Source organism: Musca vetustissima, unplaced genomic scaffold (genome assembly GCF_032173495.1).
Source record: "Musca vetustissima isolate MV318-11 ecotype Yass unplaced genomic scaffold, APGP_CSIRO_Mvet_v1 utg704, whole genome shotgun sequence".
Classification (NCBI taxonomy): Eukaryota; Metazoa; Arthropoda; class Insecta; order Diptera; family Muscidae; genus Musca; species Musca vetustissima.
The window spans coordinates 406,055-424,555 of NW_026876336.1; the positions used below are offsets into that span (position 1 = coordinate 406,055).

The window sequence follows — 18,501 nt, forward strand, 5'->3', positions numbered from 1 at the left end:
ATATTTGGCTAAAATCCATGAATTGGCTTCCGAAAATCTTCCGCATGCATTGTAATCCCCAGATATGGCACCTAGCGTCTTTTTCCTCTTCTCAGATACCAAAATAATGCTCGCTTTGTAGAAATGTTAGTCGAATAAAGAGTTTATTTCCGAAACTGAGGTCTATTTTGAGGTTTAGGGCAAATCAGACTTCAAAAATGGTATCGAATATACAGAGAACACACTGGAAGGAAATTATGCTGAATAAAAACGGTTAAATTAAAACATATTTATAAAATATATTATTTTCCATTCCATTTTCTATATATATTTTCCTAATCTATAAAAATACACACTTGTCTCATATAAAATGATGTTAAGGATTGACTTATATTATTTGTTCTACGTATAAAATATATATAAAATTATTTTGAACTATAAAACCCTTCCCATAACAAAAATGTAGCATACTTTACGGATAGCAATTGAATGTAAGCCCATCACTAACACTATACTACACTAGATGGCGGTAAATACTATTTAGCTTCATTTCAATCCTCTTCTGTGAACAAAAGTCGATCTCTAGAACCTTTGCACCAGTTTGTTTTCGGCCTAACTCAGCCTACGCACATTTTACTTGTTTTGTTTTGATTCTCGACCTTTAGCGGCTAGTTTAACCTTTTTCTCTACTTTCGTCATTACTATCGATAACAGTGAAGTAAAAATATATCGATACCACCACCATCTCTAATGAAATCTCTTGTTTGCCAGCTCCAACCACAAACGTGCATCGTGGAGGAAGAAAAGTAATTTTTTCATTGAATATTGAAGGTATTTAAAACGCAATTTAATAAATTCAGAACAAAAACAACAATATTTTTTTATTATTACTCTTTTCAGATACGAATTTTTCGTAAGGGATTCAATTAGAAGCAATTGTACGGAGAGCTACAACAAAAACACGTGTTAACTTGCTTTGTTTACCAAAGCAGCAACAGCAGAAGACCTTCAACGGGTCAGCCTACCAACACATTTCCCAATTTATTTTTTTTCCTAAAGAAGTGCTACCCAAAACCCCACAGCCTTCATCATGGGTATGGTACAGAAAAGAAAGAAGATGCACTCCGGTGATACTCACCTGCAGAGACGCTGGCGTGTACGTAATCGTACCCGTGATCTTGATCTAATCGACCAAGATTTACAAAACCAATCGGCAGAGCTCATCAATCAGCCAGTCGATTTGGAAAAGCCCGGTTTTGCTCAATTCTATTGTGTCCATTGTGCCAAGTACTTTATCGATGATAATGCCATGCAAACACATTTCCGTTCCAAGGTACACAAGCGACGCCTAAAGGCCTTGGAAGTGGAACCCTATTCCATAGAAGAGTCCGAACGTGCTGCCGGTTATGGATGTTATCAGAAACCCAAGAAACGTCGTATGGAAACACAACCAACCAAAGAAGAAGTTAAACTTGGTAAACGCATTAAGGTTGAGACTATTGCTGAGGAGGAAGATGGTGGAGCTAGTACATCGAAAAAGGCGAAAACACAAAAAATGGAAACATAATTAAAAGTAGACGGGGAAATATGAAGGAGGGATAGGAAATTAATTAACATTGTTGTTAATTTTTTTATTAGCTTTAGGAAAAAATAAATAAAAAAACAGTTTTTGAATAAAAAATATACTTTTTATGAAAAAAAAACATACGGGGTGCATTAATACCAGTTGTCAGAGGTAAGTAATGGAGCGATAGGGACAAAGTCGATATATTTGTCTAAAGATTAAATTTAGAATTCACATAGAATGCACATAGGCTGCTTGATAGACAAACTCAGGGAATACTCGATTTTATGATTCGTAGATTTCCTGGTCATTTTAGATGTTTGTATGGTCCAGCTCAATTTTCAACCAAAGTAATTGTGTGTTCGAGATTTTAATGAACACAAAATTCCTAACCAATAATGTTGCAATATATTTTGACAGACCCATATAAAATACCGGGGATTTTTAGTTTACCTTTTCCTTGTCTCTGATGTGGTTGAATAACATAACCAAACTCACATGTTTGTTGTAAAAGAAGTAAATTAATAAAAACAACTTCGTTTATAAATATAAACTCTTATATTTCTTTGTTTTTTTTTTCTTCTTCTTCTTTCTTAATCTTGCTGTTCTCTCTATAAATGTATATAAAATCTCTAAAAATATATGTTTCTATATACGAATGTACAAAATGTACAAAAAAAGTTATCATATACTTTTTGTTTTTCTTTTTAAATAATTTATCCATAGTTTATAAAAAAATCTTGATGATTTATTTACATGCAAAATGGATATGAAAAATAAGGATGGATGATGTGTGAAATAATGTGGTGTAATGAATGTAAATGAAATGACTGGTGCAATTGGAAAATCTAAGGAAATTATGTTACAGCAATTAGAGTTAAGCGTAATTTTTAAATAACTAATAACAACAACACTAAATATTTTATAATACAAAATAGCTTTGGTAAATTTGCAAACAAAAATTAGATAAAATATCAGCATCAAAAATTACAAAAACAAATTTAATTATATACAACAAAATAAATTTAAGGAAAAAATCATGCTGCCTGGATTTGAATGGATGACTGTTTCTTTTTAGTCATGAGATTGATTTACAGCATCACCTGCAGCAGCCGCCGCCATTAAACTTATGGAGGGTGTAGTGTGGGATGATTTTATTGATTCTGTGGCATGATTATTATTGTTGTTATTGTTATGGCATTCTTCAAAGAATGGATGCTTTAGAGCCTCTTCCGCTGTAATACGTTTATGGGGATTCACTTCCAACAGTCTGTACAGTAAATCATAGGCACTGGCCGGATATATATCATCGCCATCAATTGGTTCGGTAACATAGCTTGTCTCCAGACACAAACAATTGAAATAGAATTGATCACAGTTTTTGCAAACTTCACAGGTACCATCGGAATTTTGATATTTCTTCAGCAACTCGGGGGAACTGTATTTAACGCGGTTACGAAAACGTACACACAATTTACGTAAATCAAGTGGCCTGGTCTTCTGCGACAACGTAACCAAACGATCCAAAATAAAAGCGGTTTTACGTATGGCCTTATCACCGAATATTGTAACCATTTCGGCCAGGGCCACATAATCATTGGGGGCCTTGAAGAAAGGATAGACGGAGGAAAGTATCGATAGGAAAATAACACCAGAGGCCCATACATCCACCGCTGTAGTTTGATCAGGATATTTGAGTAGAACTTCTGGTGGTCTATAGCCAGGCGTGCCAGCACGCGAGGCATGAATCTCCTTTTTCACCAGACAGATATTACAGACTTGAGGATTGCCATAGCAGAAACATTTTGGACCACTGGCACTGGATAGATTACGATTTGTGTTGTATTTGGTATCCGAGGCATTTGTGGTGCCATTTGAACCCTGAGTTACAAGATTTTTGTTACCAGCACCACCCCCCACTGACGATGAGCGTTGATTACTGCTGGCTTCAGCACCGCCCTGAGCACGCAATTTTTGCTGTAAACGGCCACTCATCGTTACACTACCCCCACCGGATTTGCGCGCATTAATACCCGCCATAACTAAATCATTGGTTGCCCCAACAACACTTACAGCAGCTGCAGCAGCATGGGTTAAAGCTGTTTTATTTGTTGTCGTTGCTGTTGTCGACCCTACGAGAGTGTTAGGAATCACATTAATTTGTTTTAAGGGCATTTTAAAGGGTGATTTTGTTAATGTACCAGAATTTAAGAGGGCTGATGCCTTGTTGGCCGCCACAGATTCCAGTTGCTGGTAATCCGCGGGACCGGTGCATCGTAGACGCTTGGCATTGCCGCTGACCACCTCGCCGGCTCCAGTCACAGCCACCGCCACAGTATTGCCATCTGTTGATTTTTTAATGTGGCTATCATCGTTTTCACGCATACGTTTAGCCTCCGAGGCAGCAGCAGCCGTTCCTGGGGCAGACATTGATGCGGCTTTGCTGCCCAGCAAGACAGGAGATTGTGGTATATTGTTGACGGATTGTAATGGTGGCGCCACCTGTTGGGCCAGACCAAAATCAACCAAAAGGAATTGTCGTTTGCGGCGATTATATAGAAAATTACTGGGCTTAACATCACGATGTATGACATTGAAACGATGGACGTGACGCAAGGCAATTAGCAGATTTTTCATATAGTATTGGACCTCGGCCACATCCATGCGGCTAAAGAAATCGTGGAAACGATCATGGGATAGGTAGGGCATTATAAATGCCACAGATTCATTATAGCGGATGCAGCAGTTGATGCCACAGACATTGTCAGTGCCACTGGAAAGATAAGAGAGGGGAGAGAAACGGATTAAATTTGGAATTTATTAGATTGTTTGCATAAAAATAAATAAAATAATTTTCTTTTAGTTTAAATTAAATTATCATCACAGCACACCAAGACAAAACAAAAATATAAATCGTGTCTTTTGAAATATAAATACCTACATATCCACATATGTTTGTGTATTTTGCAATTGTATCGCTTTTTTAATTTTTTAATAGTCATGTTCTTATATCGTGGATCACAAAGAGTGAGATGCGTCACAGCAACAAACAAACAAAAAACTTTCACACAGAAATATTTATGAGCATTCCTATGTGTGTATTTAGGTGAGTATTCACTTTTTATTATTATATATTTAAAAACAAATTTTAAGTTTGTCTAAAGACAAATACTGCACCACCTCATAACCTCTTCCCCCACATCCTTTTTTGCTAATTAAAAGACATTGACTTTTGTCAGCAACACGTGGAGCCTTTAATAAAAAAATAAAAACAAATATATTTGCTTCTAATTGCATATAAAATTTATTACCTAAGATAAATATGCAATATAATACTGGATACTACAAGTATTAGGAGAGGGAATGGTTAACACGGGGTAAAGGCATTCAAGTTAAACAATTTTTTTGTTTATTGTAATAAAGTAAATAACAGCTGTCATTTTATTCAAATGGCGAATATTGGGATATCAGCGATAGAAATTTAGATGATGGGAATTTAAAATAAAAATGATGGGAAATTTTAAAACTTGAAATTTCAAAACTAAATGGCAGAGATACCTGGCCAAAAGGTTACCACGGAATCAACTTTACAGTGCAATATCCTTCAAAATATCGGAAATTGTTTCAAAATACAAATGATTCGGGTATATTGAGGCCCTCGATAGATCGATGATGAAAGTTCCCAATAAAATGGAAATTGAACTCCACCAACACCCATTATTTATGTTTGTGGCCCTTGAGGACCTATTACGCTTATTGAAATCCTATTTATAGAAATTTTTGTTGTATCATCCGATTTTTTATTATTGTTCCTCTTCCGCCCTAAACGTGTTCTTTTACTTGTTCTAATCAATTTAGTTTAACCACAAAAAATAGTTTTCTTTGTGACCTCCCCCTCTGTACTCTGTGTCTGGCTCTCGTTGACAACTAACAAATTAAATATACCCCATTTAAAAAGCATTCAAGACTTTCAATTAAATAAAAAAATACGTAAATATTTATATATAGAATACGTATTTCTCTAATGATAACAATTTACTATTGCAATGTCAACAACAAAATTCACGCGAGTCTGTAATAACAATTATCTTATTTTTATAGTCAGGTATTCCCTATTTGGCTATTGCACATACATATACGACAGACATACAGACACATCATACCAATAGAAACAGGGCTAGGAATCATTATATTACCAAGCAACTCGTCAGCCAACCAGTCACTCGCTCACAGTGTATAACAACTAAAATACGATAATTTTCTTTGTTGTGACGCAAAAAGTCCAAATGTGCTATGACGTAGGTAAAACGACAGCAACAGCAGCCGATTGCCGTTTTTTGCATGACGTACAACACAGAGAGAGTGAATTGCCGCCGCCTGTATCTACAACATGAACTGAAACGATTTGGTTGACGGTGGTGGTGGCAATATTTACAACTAAAAATAAATCTAAAGGAAAGGAAACCCACGCTCTGTGTACTTACGTTATAGACATCTTATTGATTTCTTGGAAAATATACAATACATTACGATTGCTACTCAAAGAAAAGGATGACATAAACAACGATGAATTTGGAAATGTATTCCACATCCTCCTACATTTTCCAAATTACCCAAACTAAGTAATGCAAATATTACCTTGAAATCAAGGTTATTACTTATTGTTGTTGTTTAAATTAGGTAGTAAAAGAGAAGCAAACAAAAGGAGTTTGATGGGAATGACCAGCCGGCCAGCCAAGCCAACAACAATTAGGTAGATATAAAATTGCATGTGTTATAGAGTTTTTACCGGCAAAACATTAAACCGGCAACATTAAATCCGAAACAGAATACGTAAAAGGCAAATCAAATGGTGCATATGTGAGTGGATGATACATATGTATCTACAAACATTCCACATTCAAATGACGCCACACAATAAAACGCCTGCTGTGGTGCGGCCGAGCTTGCTTGCTTGTGTCACGCAAATGAACGAAATACAAAATAGATGTATACATATATGCACATAGAATGCCAATTATTTTTGAGGGTAGTCGTCTCTAAAATTAGATATTTCAAGTAAAACATAAATGAGACCATTATCCACCAAAAAGTCAAAACAAAAACAAATCATAGATATGTACATATATAGAGTGCGTGTGTTTTGGGGGATATATGTATATCCACCGGAATATTGTGGTAGTATTTAGCTATACTCCAAATAAAATACAATTGGGTGGTCTCTCTTTGATACACATGAAATAATTTACAGAGAGGAAGTCTTTATCTGAAACCAAGGGGTATAGGATTTCGTAATTATTTGTTTTTCGGATCTAAGTACTTGACATTGTGGAGCTAATAAATACTTCTATGCTTAATCAGCCACCTGAAATAATGACTCAATTTGCTTATACATCTAGGTTTCTTTAGAATATCTCAAATCAAGTTTTCTATCGACCATCGACTAAGGAATTGAGGAGGGTCAAACATTAACGTTTCAGAGAGACAATTTTAAAATGTTTTATTCTATTAGGCAATCCTAGAGAAATACTTCCTATTGAAATCCTATTTATAGAAATATATGTGGTATCATCCGATTTTTTTTTATTTTGATTCCTCATGGTGTATGTTGTAAAAATTCCGGTCGATCCCCCTTAACGTCTTCTTTTACTTGTTCTATATGTATGAGGATCCTAGCGATATTATCTATAGAGAATTTGAATTAATTCCTTCCTCAAGAGTTTAATGTTTTAGAACACCTTTGTTTTTCTTCTATTTTTCCCTCTCTATTCCTTTTGGAAAGTTTCGCTATTGAATTCTATAGACAGAAATTGCTGGCTTAAGTCCTTTTCCTTCTATTCTCGTTTTTAGGCAGTTTTTGAACTGTTCTATTTTTTAGGCAATCCTAAAGAACTCCTTTTGAATTAGTTTTTCTATATATGTGTGTTGTTTTTGAAACTTACCCAATTTTCGCCATACACTGCAGCTCTTTCATAATACGATCCGGATGACTAGTTGGTATATGATGTTTGATGGCAAATTTTCGTCGTTGATTTTCCGGTAGATTTGCTTCTTTTTTCAGTGTACCCAAAAGTACGGTACTGAATGTGCCATTACCAATGCGACTGTGTATATCGAAAATATTTTCAATTTCAGGAATGCGTGTACGCAAATCATTAATGGCTTCTGAAATGGAAAACAAGGAAAAATACAAAGACATTAAAATATATAAATATTAATTTGCACAAGAAAACATAAGGGGATATTTTTTAAGATAAAAAAATTGATATATTTTTTTATTTTTGCATTGTAGTCAGTTATTTCAAATCCTTATATTACGATTGAATTGTATAGCTTTAAGACGATTTTTATGTACATGTACATTGTACATTGCGATGTACATGTTTGTAGTTTTAAGCATATAGTGATATTTATTGGCCAAATGGCTAAGCCACAAAATAGAATTTGCGAAAAAAAGGGAAGGGTTGAATAGATCATTATGAACACTATACATATTTTTTTCAAAGAAGTCATGCAAAGATGGAAGCTGAATTTCAGTGCTATTATAACTTCAAATGTTAAAGATTCGGAATACTCTAATTCCGGCTATGAGCATGTATCATTAATCATAAGAAGAGAAATATCATTATAGGCAGATTAATCAACAATATTCTCGTAATCGAAAAGAAAAGGTTTCATTGTCAAATCGACTTTCTTCGGCAATCGATCAACGATATTGTTCCCTAATCTATTACATTAAATATTGCACAATATTTACTAGAAGCCTTTCCCACAAGCCTCAGAATTCTTATTCTTATATATTTTCTTAAAATCTTTACAATTTAATTAATAAAAATCTCATGCTTTTCAACGACACACAACAAAATTGAATACCAAAATCATGTGAATTCTTTTTAAGCTACATACATATCATCTGTTTATTTAAGCAACAAATACAATTTTTGTTTATCAATATAACTTGGCTAGTTAGGTAGTTGATGGCAGTGAAATAATGTACATAGGTATTTACATAAATAATTTATTATTAGATACTGTATTTATAAAATGAAAACATTTTGCGATAAGCAGAACCATGGAAGGGGGGTAGGTAAATGACTTTGATTATTTTTTTGCCAAAAGAGAAGGAGGGGTATTTAAGTTTTTAATAAATTAAAAAATATATTTCGAGTATTTAATGGCAAATTGTTTTAATTGGGGTAATATTAGAACATTATATTTGACCATCATGGTAGAACCAAAAGATGTCTTCCAAAAATCTTTATTATAAATTAATAATATATTAAAAAAACAAATCGGATCTATACAAAGCTTTTATGCAACATGCCTATAAGCATCGTGTATGCAACATGCTTCATTAAAACAGTGACATATTCGGAGTTTCGAATGGAATATCTGCTATGAAGGTCCTACAATTTTATATTTGTGCCAAGAAAACTGGGCTATACTCCTATTTTCATGGTATGTAGATCTCCCTTGAGGAGGTTACCACAAAACAAATAATTATTTTTCTATAGAATCAATACGTTACAAATCAAAAAGTGCCCCTTGAGGGAGTTTCAATAGACAAAGGGGATAAACTTTAGATTTTGTACTCCTCCTAATCCTCTTATACCTCGAGAAGTTGTTCATATCTATCTTATTCCTACTTCTACTTTAATATTGCCTTTCCCTTGAGGTATGTATTAGCGAATTATTTTTTCCATCTTCCAAATCATTCCTAGTTTCCAAAACGGGGTTCCCATCAAGATCTTTCAGCTATAATCAATAGACAATTGGCCCTCAAAGTTTGCCATTAAACATTTCCCTGCATAATACCCTGATTTTTTTACATCGTTCCTCCATATTAGTCTCATTACCTAGGCTGTAAAAAATTACTGCGAAATTAAATGTTAAAACAGCTAAACATACACATACATACAGCCACCAAACTAACTATTTTACATCAACACCTTGTTTCCATTGACCAGCAAGCTCACACCCCCTCTTTCTTCCCTGACCCCTCCAATCATTTTAATTAACAAAAAGGTGCTAACAAAAAAATTCGATTTCATTTCAAAAATTTTTAGCAAAAAGTCAAATAAAGGACAAATTTGTTTTTGCAAGCCACAAAAAAAGAAACGTCATCTTTCAAAAAAAAATTAAAAAAGAAACAATGAAGGAAAAAAAACAAAAGGCATTTTTCTTTAAGTAAGGACCAGGGGGTTAATAGCCCGTAACGTACCTTCGTTTTTATTACGACTTAAGGGTTTGGCAGGGATTGTCGTCACTGCCAGCTGCTGCTGTTGCTGTTCATCTAAAGCAGCTGGTGTCATAGCTGTAGAAACTTCATTGTTGTTGTTGTTATTGAGATTTTTTTGCACTGGTTCTGAGACAATATGTGGTGTTGTTGTTGTAGTCACTGGGCTTTTATAGACCGGCTGTTGCAATGTTGTGGCGGCAGTTCGTTGCCTTGTACCATGATGATGAAGATGTTGTTGTTGTTGGGGAGTCTGTGGGCTAGATATTGAGGTAGTTGTAGCACCTTTGAGGTTAAACGAATTTCGTAACTTTCTTTCCATTTTTGACGGAACCGGAACTGGAACTTCTTTGGTTACAACAATACACTAGGAATGGCACAGGGCTCTTGACTTATCAATTTACTTTTTTTTATTGTTGGGCCAATACTCTATGGTCAACACTTCTGGTTAGACACAACTAATTTTTTTCTTCTCATTAGCCACAATGCCAATGTCGAAAAACGTTGAGGTTTCTCCGACCGCAACGACTTTGCACTTCTTTACCCTCTGCTTCCTTTAGCAACATGCATGCATTAATTTGATTACTGATAAATTTCGCACTTATTTCATTCACCTATATCACATGGATAGATGGATATTCCAACCAACAAAAATATATTCACATATTCTAGTATATTTCGGAAAAATGAAATTTATTTTTCACACTTCCAAACAATTGAGCAATTTGCGATAAAAAATATTTTGGTTTGCTTCTTTTTTTTCAATTTGTAACAACAGAGAAATAAAGGTTACTAAAACAAATTTTCTACTTGTTCCTTCAGCAGCTGTTCGAATACAAATGAGTTTCACGCATTTTCTTTAAGTTGCTTTTAGCCGTCTCTAATTTAATTTATTTACACTAAAAATTTTCTTCGGAACCGGACGCTTGACGCTTCCTCGCAAACTGTCGTTTGCCAATGAATGGTATAGGGATATATAAGTCGAGTTTTGGCATGAAGTAAGCAAAATCGATATGTCAAAGTAACATCGATATTTTGTTATCGATCAGAAATCAAGAGCTCTGTGGCAATCTACACCAACAAAGAGATTTATTTCTAAGAAATAATTAATATTTAAAAAAAATGTATATTATTTATTATTGGTCTGTTCCCGTACTGCAAGAATCTACTAGTTTGGCTGTATTAACGTCAGTGTTCCCGTCTTGCAAGAATCTACAAGATTTTACTATTTCCTTCGATATCAGAAAGAAAAATTCGTTATCGAAGTAAAACATAGTGGATTCTTGTACTGCGGGAACATATCAAATTGGTCTGCCCCTCCGACCAAAATGAAAAGGAGTGGTCCCAGGAGTTTCCCAGATAAGTGCTTATGTGTCGAATGTGATGTTTTTGTATTGGAAACAGGACTAAAATATTTTTCAAGTACACACTGTTGCGTAGGTGTAAATAGTTGTAAGACTTCCGCTAATATAGCGGGGTTCCACTGTTAATTTATACATTGCGCATTCACATATCATATATATCATGAAAAATAAACACAAATCTTATATACAAAAATCTATGATTTATTTAATACGATTAATAGTGCGATTGTTATCAAAAAAGTCTTTCATCGTTCTTAACAACACTCCCAAATCTTGAGAATTTTTCAAGAATTTACGTATGGCCACAAATTCTGGATGTGGTGGAAAGGTTTCGACAAGATCATAAAGTTGATTTATTTCATTTAGCGTAACACTGCAATCCTTATCATAGAGGAGCTATTAAGGAAGAACATAATTTTTAATTATTTCCACAATTGTTTGGTTAACAAACCTTACAAACCTTTCTGCTTATTGTTTTCGATTCTACTACTCGTTTTGATATCTGAAAGCCCAGTATAAGACAAACTTTTTGCAGGAAATCCTCTTCGCTTTCGGTGCTGGCCTTTTTAACTGCAAAAATAAATTGTATATTAACATTTTTATTGTAATTTGAATAAGCGTCCAAGCATCGTTCCACCTGAATCCACTTTATTCGACAATTCATGTTCTTCCGTCATTGCCTTTTCAATATTGCCTTGGACATTATTAAGGCGCTCTAGCAGCTTTTTTTGCTTCTCCAAATAAGCCCTCCGTTCGGACAAAACATGTTCAATATCGGCCTCTAAGTCTTGACAATGATCTTGTAATTTTTTAATTGTTTTTTGTTGATTGGCAAATTCCATTTTCCCGCTTCATAACACACATGCTTACCGACAGAAGAAAATTTGAAAAACGTTCCATCAGCTAACGAATGGGAGGAGAAAACAAAATGACCGATAAAGATGGACTCAAAGTGGCATAACCGAAAGTTTACGAATGAGGTGGGATGGCGACTAAATGAGAACCGCGCATTGTTTACACATACACACACTCACAGCAGCCGCAGTCAGAGAACCGAGCCATACTGAAATGTTAATGTGTGAAGGCGTTGTTATATGCATGTTGACAACGCCGTAGTTGCACCATAAGAACTCCGTTGTTTTAATTGCTATCGATATAAAGCGATTTTTTATTTATCGAATTCAAATACGTTTATCACAACCCTACTGTAGAAAATCAATGGATTTCAGTGGCAAAACAACAATCGCGAAACAGATATAAAGCGTCCAGGAGTTCATTAGGCAAAGAATAGAAAGTTTTCTACATCATTGTGCATGTTTAACTTTGAAAAATGACAGAAATGTCGCGAAAAGCCCACCCAGAGTGTCTTCGTTATTTTTTACTACAATTACGATTTCCTGGCTGCTCCCCAACAACGGATGATGGTCGTGAAGATTCCTGTACAATAGAGCAGCTAACTGATGCATTAATCAGTGGAGGATATACACCATGTATGTTAAAAATTAACTTTCTATAACCGCTTCAATGCTGAAGTTGTTTTTATTGCTTTCAGCCAATGCCAAGGAAACAATACTCAATGCCTTAAGTGATGGCATTCTCATGCCAATGACAACTGCGGCTGCATCTCCCCGTCCGCGATCAACAGCAGCGGACATAAAACGTGTACGTCTACCCAATTCTCAAGAAGTTCGGGTGGACTCTTCACACGATTGGTATTGTTTTGAGTGTCATCTGCCTGGTATACTGGAAAATTGTACACAATGCTGGCGTTCTTTCCATCGTCTGTGTTACCGTAAGAATCCCGAACGACCCAACTATACTGTACCCTCTTCGAAGAAACAGAAAAATCGACTACCCGCCTTTAGTTCCGATACAGAATCGGATGCAGACACACTAGCACGCTGTTCTACAGCAATGGGCTCGGAACCGGATGTGAGGCCCAATTCTTCACAGCGCATCACTACGGATCAGGCGCCAAAACAGGACATTGAAATACTCGACGTAACTTATATTAGTCAACCGGAACCCAAACCTTTGTTGGATGATTTGGAAAGTAAAAGCAAAGTGGATGTGGTGTGTATTGGTGAAATTCGTCCACCGAATCGACGACGACGTCCCAATACAACAGCCTCAAATGTCTCGTATAAAAGTGAGATTTCACCCAACGATGAAGAGGATCATCAAGATATGGAATTGTGTACTTGTTGTAGGCTATTAAAGCGGGCTCATCTCAACAATCCACCAAATCTGCAACCCGATGAATTGAGCCATTTAATCAATTTCACATTTACCTATAACAGAGAATGGTTGACTCATGATGTGCGGGAATATCTGACATCGAAACGTTTAAATGTCAAAGAAATAAATCTGGTTAATCACCTGCTGTTGTATTCGCCGATCAAGCGTTTAACAGATATCGACATCAAAATGCAGCGAAATGAATATAATTTTCTTACGGAATTTCTGGTGGATCTAATGGATATTCAACATAATATGGGTGTATTTTTTGGGCGTATGTAAAACGATATTTTTAAGTGATCCCTAAGTAATATCTATCTTTTTAATTTCAGCTTATAGTACAGAATTTGAATCGACCAAATGGCTGCTGAGAGATGTGGCCCATGATCTCTCTGAGATAAGACGCTGTCCCGACTGTTTCCGTTATTCACATGAAAAAGATTCGGTTATATGGTTTGCCAAACCGTGTGTCCAGCGCCATGAATTGGTGTATGCCAAACACAGTGGATTCCCCTATTGGCCGGCGAAAGTTATACGCGTCTTACCGAACAATAAATTCGATGTACGTTTCTTTGGCGGTTCCCATTCTAGGGCATTGATAGATGTACGTCACATTAAACCCATTGATTCGGATGTAAAATCTCTCAAACTGGGTAACAGTCCGGCAATTAAAAAAGCCATGGAAGAATTGAGATATCATCAATTGCTGTCAACATACCCCCCGAGTTTGTTTAGTTTTCATGCAAATCCCCTGGAAACAGAAAAGGTTATACGAACAGTAATCGGTAGTAATCCAACTGCAGCTATTTTTCAAGAAAAACGTCCTGGAAAACGGAGGAAATCTGCCATAGTTAGCAGCAGTGTTGAGGATGATTTTGCTCCCATTAATACATCACAATATACTGGGTCAACGGTCAGTTCGTCACGGCCAATGAGTAATAGTCAATCAAGTATAGTATGTCCAGAATTGACCGTTTCTGTGAAACGTCTGAAGGTCCATAATTATCCTCCATTTAATCAGGCTAACAAAAATGGCAGCGGCAGTAAAGAGAAAAGGTCGACTAGAAAATCAAAGAAAAAGGATACAACAAATGATCCAGAAGAAGTGGTAGGATGGAGAAAATCTGAATTCAATTCTATAAGTTTTTTTTATTAAAAAACGTTTATTTCTTTTAGCTGGACACAATGCTTAAAGAAATGGAAGAGGCACGCAAAATAATTAATGAATATAAACAGAAAAATGAAAAACTCGAAGCCCAAAAACAAAAACTTAAGGAAACAATTAAAAAGCAGGAACTTGAACGTAAAATATTGAAGCGCAAGCAGTGGGTAGGTATCTCTCTTACGGTATATATCTGGCATGATATAATCCATGTTTCTGTTTATAGTGTTATTGGTGCCTAGAAGAGGCCATCTATTTGTGTTGTTTCCGGGCCGCCTACTGTTCCGAAGTATGTCAATCTCGACATTGGAAGGATGGTCACAGTAAAGTTTGTAAAAATCCTACCAATGGATCCAATACAAGCCCATAATACATTGTTTTTTTTAACGTACTTTATAGTCTCTTTTCCTTTTCTTTTGCCTTATAGTTTAATCACGATGTATTTTTTACCATAATGTTGAATATTGTTTTTAAAGTGCAAGAAGTTAATATCAAGTGTAGGACATAATAATTTAAAAAAAAAGTGTTGGACAATTTTGAATTGAATTCAAATCTATTATCCAAATACCACATTGTGTTGAAATTAATATAAAATATATAAAGAAATATAACATAGCTTTTAACATTACTATACATATATCAAGGAAAGTGTGTATATATATCTACTTACACTATTATCTATATTTAGGTATTTAGTTGGTCATGTCATGTAAACATTTCGTAGATCATGAAATAAAATAAATACGAATTGGAACTGTATTCGAAATTAATAATAAACTTTATTATAAAACTTAAATATAAACAATGATTTTGGGACAATTTAAATTTATACAGCATTGGGACTTTTATCATTTCCCGTTGGTTGGTTATTTGATTGATCTTCCGCTGTCTCATCTTCATTACTTTGTTGTTCCTTTTCTTGGCTATCTGATTGGGAATTTTCGTTATTTTCAGATGCCTTACTGCTGTCAGTTTCCGGAACTGTTTCCTTTTGTTTTTTCCACATTTTGGCAGCTGCCAACAATTTAAGATTCGGCCTGGCCATTTCATCCTCGGGAAATATATAATCGAATACCTCCTCCCAACCTTCTTCCACACCCGCCTCGGAAATAATTTTTTGACGTTTTTTGACACGTCTTGGCATTTTCTCCATGACCTTTTCCAGGCTATGTTGATCGCCCGATTCCCGTTCAAAATCACGCCAAGCTTCCAATAACAAAACCCTAGATTCCTTATCTTGCAATTGTCTCAGCATATCGTTGGCTCTTTCATAAATTCTACGTGCCAAGCGAACATTCATTTCTTGATCCTCTTCTCCCTCCAACTGTGAGCTTAATTCGAATTTAGCATATGACATCCACACCTTGACATGTTGGGTACGTTCCAGCAAACGTTCGTAGAGTTGACGGGCTAATTCAAACTCGCCTTGGGCAACTTCAAAATCAATATAGGCCTTCCACAATAATTCTGGCATATCTAGACGTGGCTGTTGTATGGCCAGTTCATAAATTGCTCTTGCCCGATCGGTGTCACCCAAAAGATTTTCCAATTCGGCGAATTTCATCCAGGTGACACAATTTTCTGGACCAAACTCCAGAAACTTTTCATATAACAATCGGCAACGGTCAAATTCACGCAACTGAATTTCCAATTCAATATATCCACGGAAAAGTTTATCTCTTGGGCACATGCCAATTGCCATTCCCAAGGTTTTGCGGGCTTTTTGTAAATTTTTGCATCTAATTTCGAAATGGGCATACATTAACCAAATTTTACTAAAGGTGAACTTTTTGTGGGGTATTAATTCAAGGCAGGTTTTGTAGATTTGACGGGTTCTTTCCACATCTTCGGTTTCGAGTTCCTCATACAGGGCATAATTTATCCACAAATAAATATAACGGCGCCAATAGTTTTTTTCATTAGCCGGTGGTACATTTGCTATGGCACGTTCATAGGTCTCCCGTATGACATCAGCATCTCCCTCACCTAAAACAATCAGATCACAATGAATAATAATTTAGAAGCAAAAAGAAAAAACACATACCCTCAATCAGCCTCAAATAATCAAACCATGCATCATAGTTTTGGGGATTTGAGGCAACCTCCTGTTCATATTGGAATTTCCGTTTGGACACAATAACATCCTCAATGCCAGCCCTATCACCATATTTCTTTTCATGTATCGTATAGGCTTTATACAATTCCTTGGTTCTGTCTTTCGGCAAATGATCCAAAGCATATTTATAAATGACACGTGCTCTATCATGTTCTTTTTGGCCTTCCTCGAATCTGGCAAATGCTATAAACAAACGTTCATCTATGTAATCATCGCCAAAGAACTCAACAGCCCTCTCAAATACACGACGGGCGCCATGTATAAAACCATGAGTCTCTTCAAAGCGAGCGAATTTTATCCAGTTCTTAACATCAGGGTGAACATAAACAAAACGTTCATATATGGCCCGGGCGCGATCGATTTCTTTGTAGCGCAATTCAAAATTCACATAAGTTTGCCAAGCCTGCTCCTCTGGCTGCCATTCCATCCACCGTTCAAACACCTGCCTGGCTCCGGCCACATTTTCCAACATCTCCTCCATATATGTGTATTTATACCAGAATTGGTTGACTCGTGGCATAATGGTCACCGCCCGATCCCACAAATTCCTGGCATGATTTACTTGTTTATTTTTCATTTCCATTTCGGCATATTTCAGCCAAATGGTAATATTGCGATGATCATTATCCAAAGCTCTCTCCCAAATGGAACGGGCTCGTTGAATTTCCTTTTGCGATTCCTCCCATTGGGCATATTTAATCCAATGGCTTACGACCATGCGATTCTTTCGTAAATTATCTTCGAAAACTTTACGTTTTCGTTGTTGGTAATCGGCCAATTCTGCTGGATCAGAGATTTTCTGCTTGGGAGGTGGTGGTAAAATTTCCAAATCACGTTCTTTGGCTTCCCGGAGCAATTGCTCGGCCGTGATCTGCACCTCGGCGGGTGCCTTATTCTTGACCTAAAATAAAGGCAGATAAAAGGGGGTATTCGTGTTGGTTGCTTTGGCAAAACTTACCTTGGCCACTTTGGGCATTTTTTGTGGTCGTTCCATATTGGTATTTGGAATTTATTTTACTATTTTTGTGGAATATTTATTAGTAGTTTTATAAAAATAAAACAAAACAGAGTGAAAACCTCACTATGCTAAACGTTGTACAAAAAAAAAAAAAAAAAAACAACACAAATCAACTGACAATCGATGTCAATTATGTTAATTATCGATGTCGTTTGTTAGCATAGGTTTACACGATAGCGTAGGTGCATGCATTAGCGTGGTTTTATATTTGTCGGGATCGGGATCGGTGTTGAGAGTTTCTCTCTCTTGAGAGAGTAATTAGAGTTGCGCTATTTTTAATTTTGTAACAAGCGTACTTTTTGTTCACAAAAGGTACGAATTGACATAAACGTACCAAAACAAATATTATATTTTTTATTATTCGTGAATACATTTACGCTTAAATTATAACATATATTATTTATGCAAACAACTGGTATAAATATTGGCCAATATTTCTCGATAATTATGATTTTATCATTTGAAGTAGAATTTTAGGTACCTTTTCGTACTTTTTTGTTCCTACCTGTGGCAATGTTTTCCAACACAATTCACAATTTACCACTGAGAGAGAGAGAGACTCTCAACACCGATCCCGATCCCGGCAAATATAAAACCACGCTTAATGTTTGAAATTTGGAAAGCAAATTAAACATCAAAAGCGCTTGAAAAAGGAAGTTTTTTTTTTTCAACAAATAAAAAATAAAATACAAATCCGTAGTAGTATCGCCTTTTTTGCTTTCAATAATAAAAAAGATTCAAGATAAATAATTCAAGCCTTCTGAAAGGCAACCGATATTATCGATAGCACAAACTATCAAACGATATATTTTCCCACTTAAATA

The 18,501-nt window shown here is 35.7% G+C and overlaps 4 protein-coding genes across 4 annotated transcripts; 2 read left to right on the forward strand and 2 right to left on the reverse strand.

The window, feature by feature from the left end:
* The first annotated feature begins 1,065 nt into the window (after positions 1-1,065).
* Positions 1,066-1,546, forward strand: LOC133338910 (zinc finger protein 593 homolog). The gene has a single exon (XM_061547040.1). It carries the CDS (start codon positions 1,070-1,072, stop codon positions 1,544-1,546), a length of 477 nt encoding a protein of 158 aa, XP_061403024.1. The 5' UTR covers positions 1,066-1,069.
* A 1,071-nt stretch (positions 1,547-2,617) lies between these two features.
* On the reverse strand, positions 2,618-10,101 carry LOC133338912 (cell division cycle 7-related protein kinase). Its single transcript, XM_061547041.1, has 4 exons — positions 9,765-10,101; positions 7,486-7,708; positions 3,745-4,316; positions 2,618-3,675 (listed from the first exon to the last, which is right to left on the reverse strand). Exons 1-4 carry the CDS (start codon positions 10,099-10,101, stop codon positions 2,618-2,620), a joined length of 2,190 nt encoding a protein of 729 aa, XP_061403025.1.
* A 2,381-nt stretch (positions 10,102-12,482) lies between these two features.
* On the forward strand, positions 12,483-14,924 carry LOC133338913 (zinc finger MYND domain-containing protein 11). Its single transcript, XM_061547042.1, has 5 exons — positions 12,483-12,633; positions 12,696-13,655; positions 13,714-14,489; positions 14,558-14,710; positions 14,770-14,924. The coding sequence occupies exons 1-5, from the start codon at positions 12,483-12,485 to the stop codon at positions 14,911-14,913; spliced, it is 2,184 nt and encodes a 727-aa protein (XP_061403026.1). The 3' UTR covers positions 14,914-14,924.
* A 445-nt stretch (positions 14,925-15,369) lies between these two features.
* On the reverse strand, positions 15,370-17,653 carry LOC133338914 (protein crooked neck). Its single transcript, XM_061547043.1, has 3 exons — positions 17,618-17,653; positions 16,588-17,560; positions 15,370-16,529 (listed from the first exon to the last, which is right to left on the reverse strand). The coding sequence occupies exons 1-3, from the start codon at positions 17,651-17,653 to the stop codon at positions 15,370-15,372; spliced, it is 2,169 nt and encodes a 722-aa protein (XP_061403027.1).
* Positions 17,654-18,501: the final 848 nt, after the last annotated feature.

What these genes read in the sequence shown, in the direction of transcription:
- LOC133338910 (XM_061547040.1), top strand. Translation starts at nt 1,070, where the DNA reads ATGGGTATGGTACAGAAAAGAAAGAAGATGCACTCCGGTGATACTCAC.
- LOC133338912 (XM_061547041.1), bottom strand. Translation starts at nt 10,101, where the DNA reads ATGGAAAGAAAGTTACGAAATTCGTTTAACCTCAAAGGTGCTACAACT. An exon ending in AAGTCGTAATAAAAACGAAG is followed by an intron (nt 7,709 to 9,764) that starts GTACGTTACGGG and finishes TTTCCATTTCAG; the next exon opens with AAGCCATTAATGATTTGCGT. An exon ending in ATCAGCCCTCTTAAATTCTG is followed by an intron (nt 3,676 to 3,744) that starts GTACATTAACAA and finishes ACACTCTCGTAG; the next exon opens with GGTCGACAACAGCAACGACA.
- LOC133338913 (XM_061547042.1), top strand. Translation starts at nt 12,483, where the DNA reads ATGTCGCGAAAAGCCCACCCAGAGTGTCTTCGTTATTTTTTACTACAA. An exon ending in TATGGGTGTATTTTTTGGGC is followed by an intron (nt 13,656 to 13,713) that starts GTATGTAAAACG and finishes TTTTAATTTCAG; the next exon opens with CTTATAGTACAGAATTTGAA. An exon ending in CAAATGATCCAGAAGAAGTG is followed by an intron (nt 14,490 to 14,557) that starts GTAGGATGGAGA and finishes TATTTCTTTTAG; the next exon opens with CTGGACACAATGCTTAAAGA.
- LOC133338914 (XM_061547043.1), bottom strand. Translation starts at nt 17,653, where the DNA reads ATGGAACGACCACAAAAAATGCCCAAAGTGGCCAAG. An exon ending in AAATGCCCAAAGTGGCCAAG is followed by an intron (nt 17,561 to 17,617) that starts GTAAGTTTTGCC and finishes CCTTTATTTTAG; the next exon opens with GTCAAGAATAAGGCACCCGC. An exon ending in TTATTTGAGGCTGATTGAGG is followed by an intron (nt 16,530 to 16,587) that starts GTATGTGTTTTT and finishes TGATTGTTTTAG; the next exon opens with GTGAGGGAGATGCTGATGTC.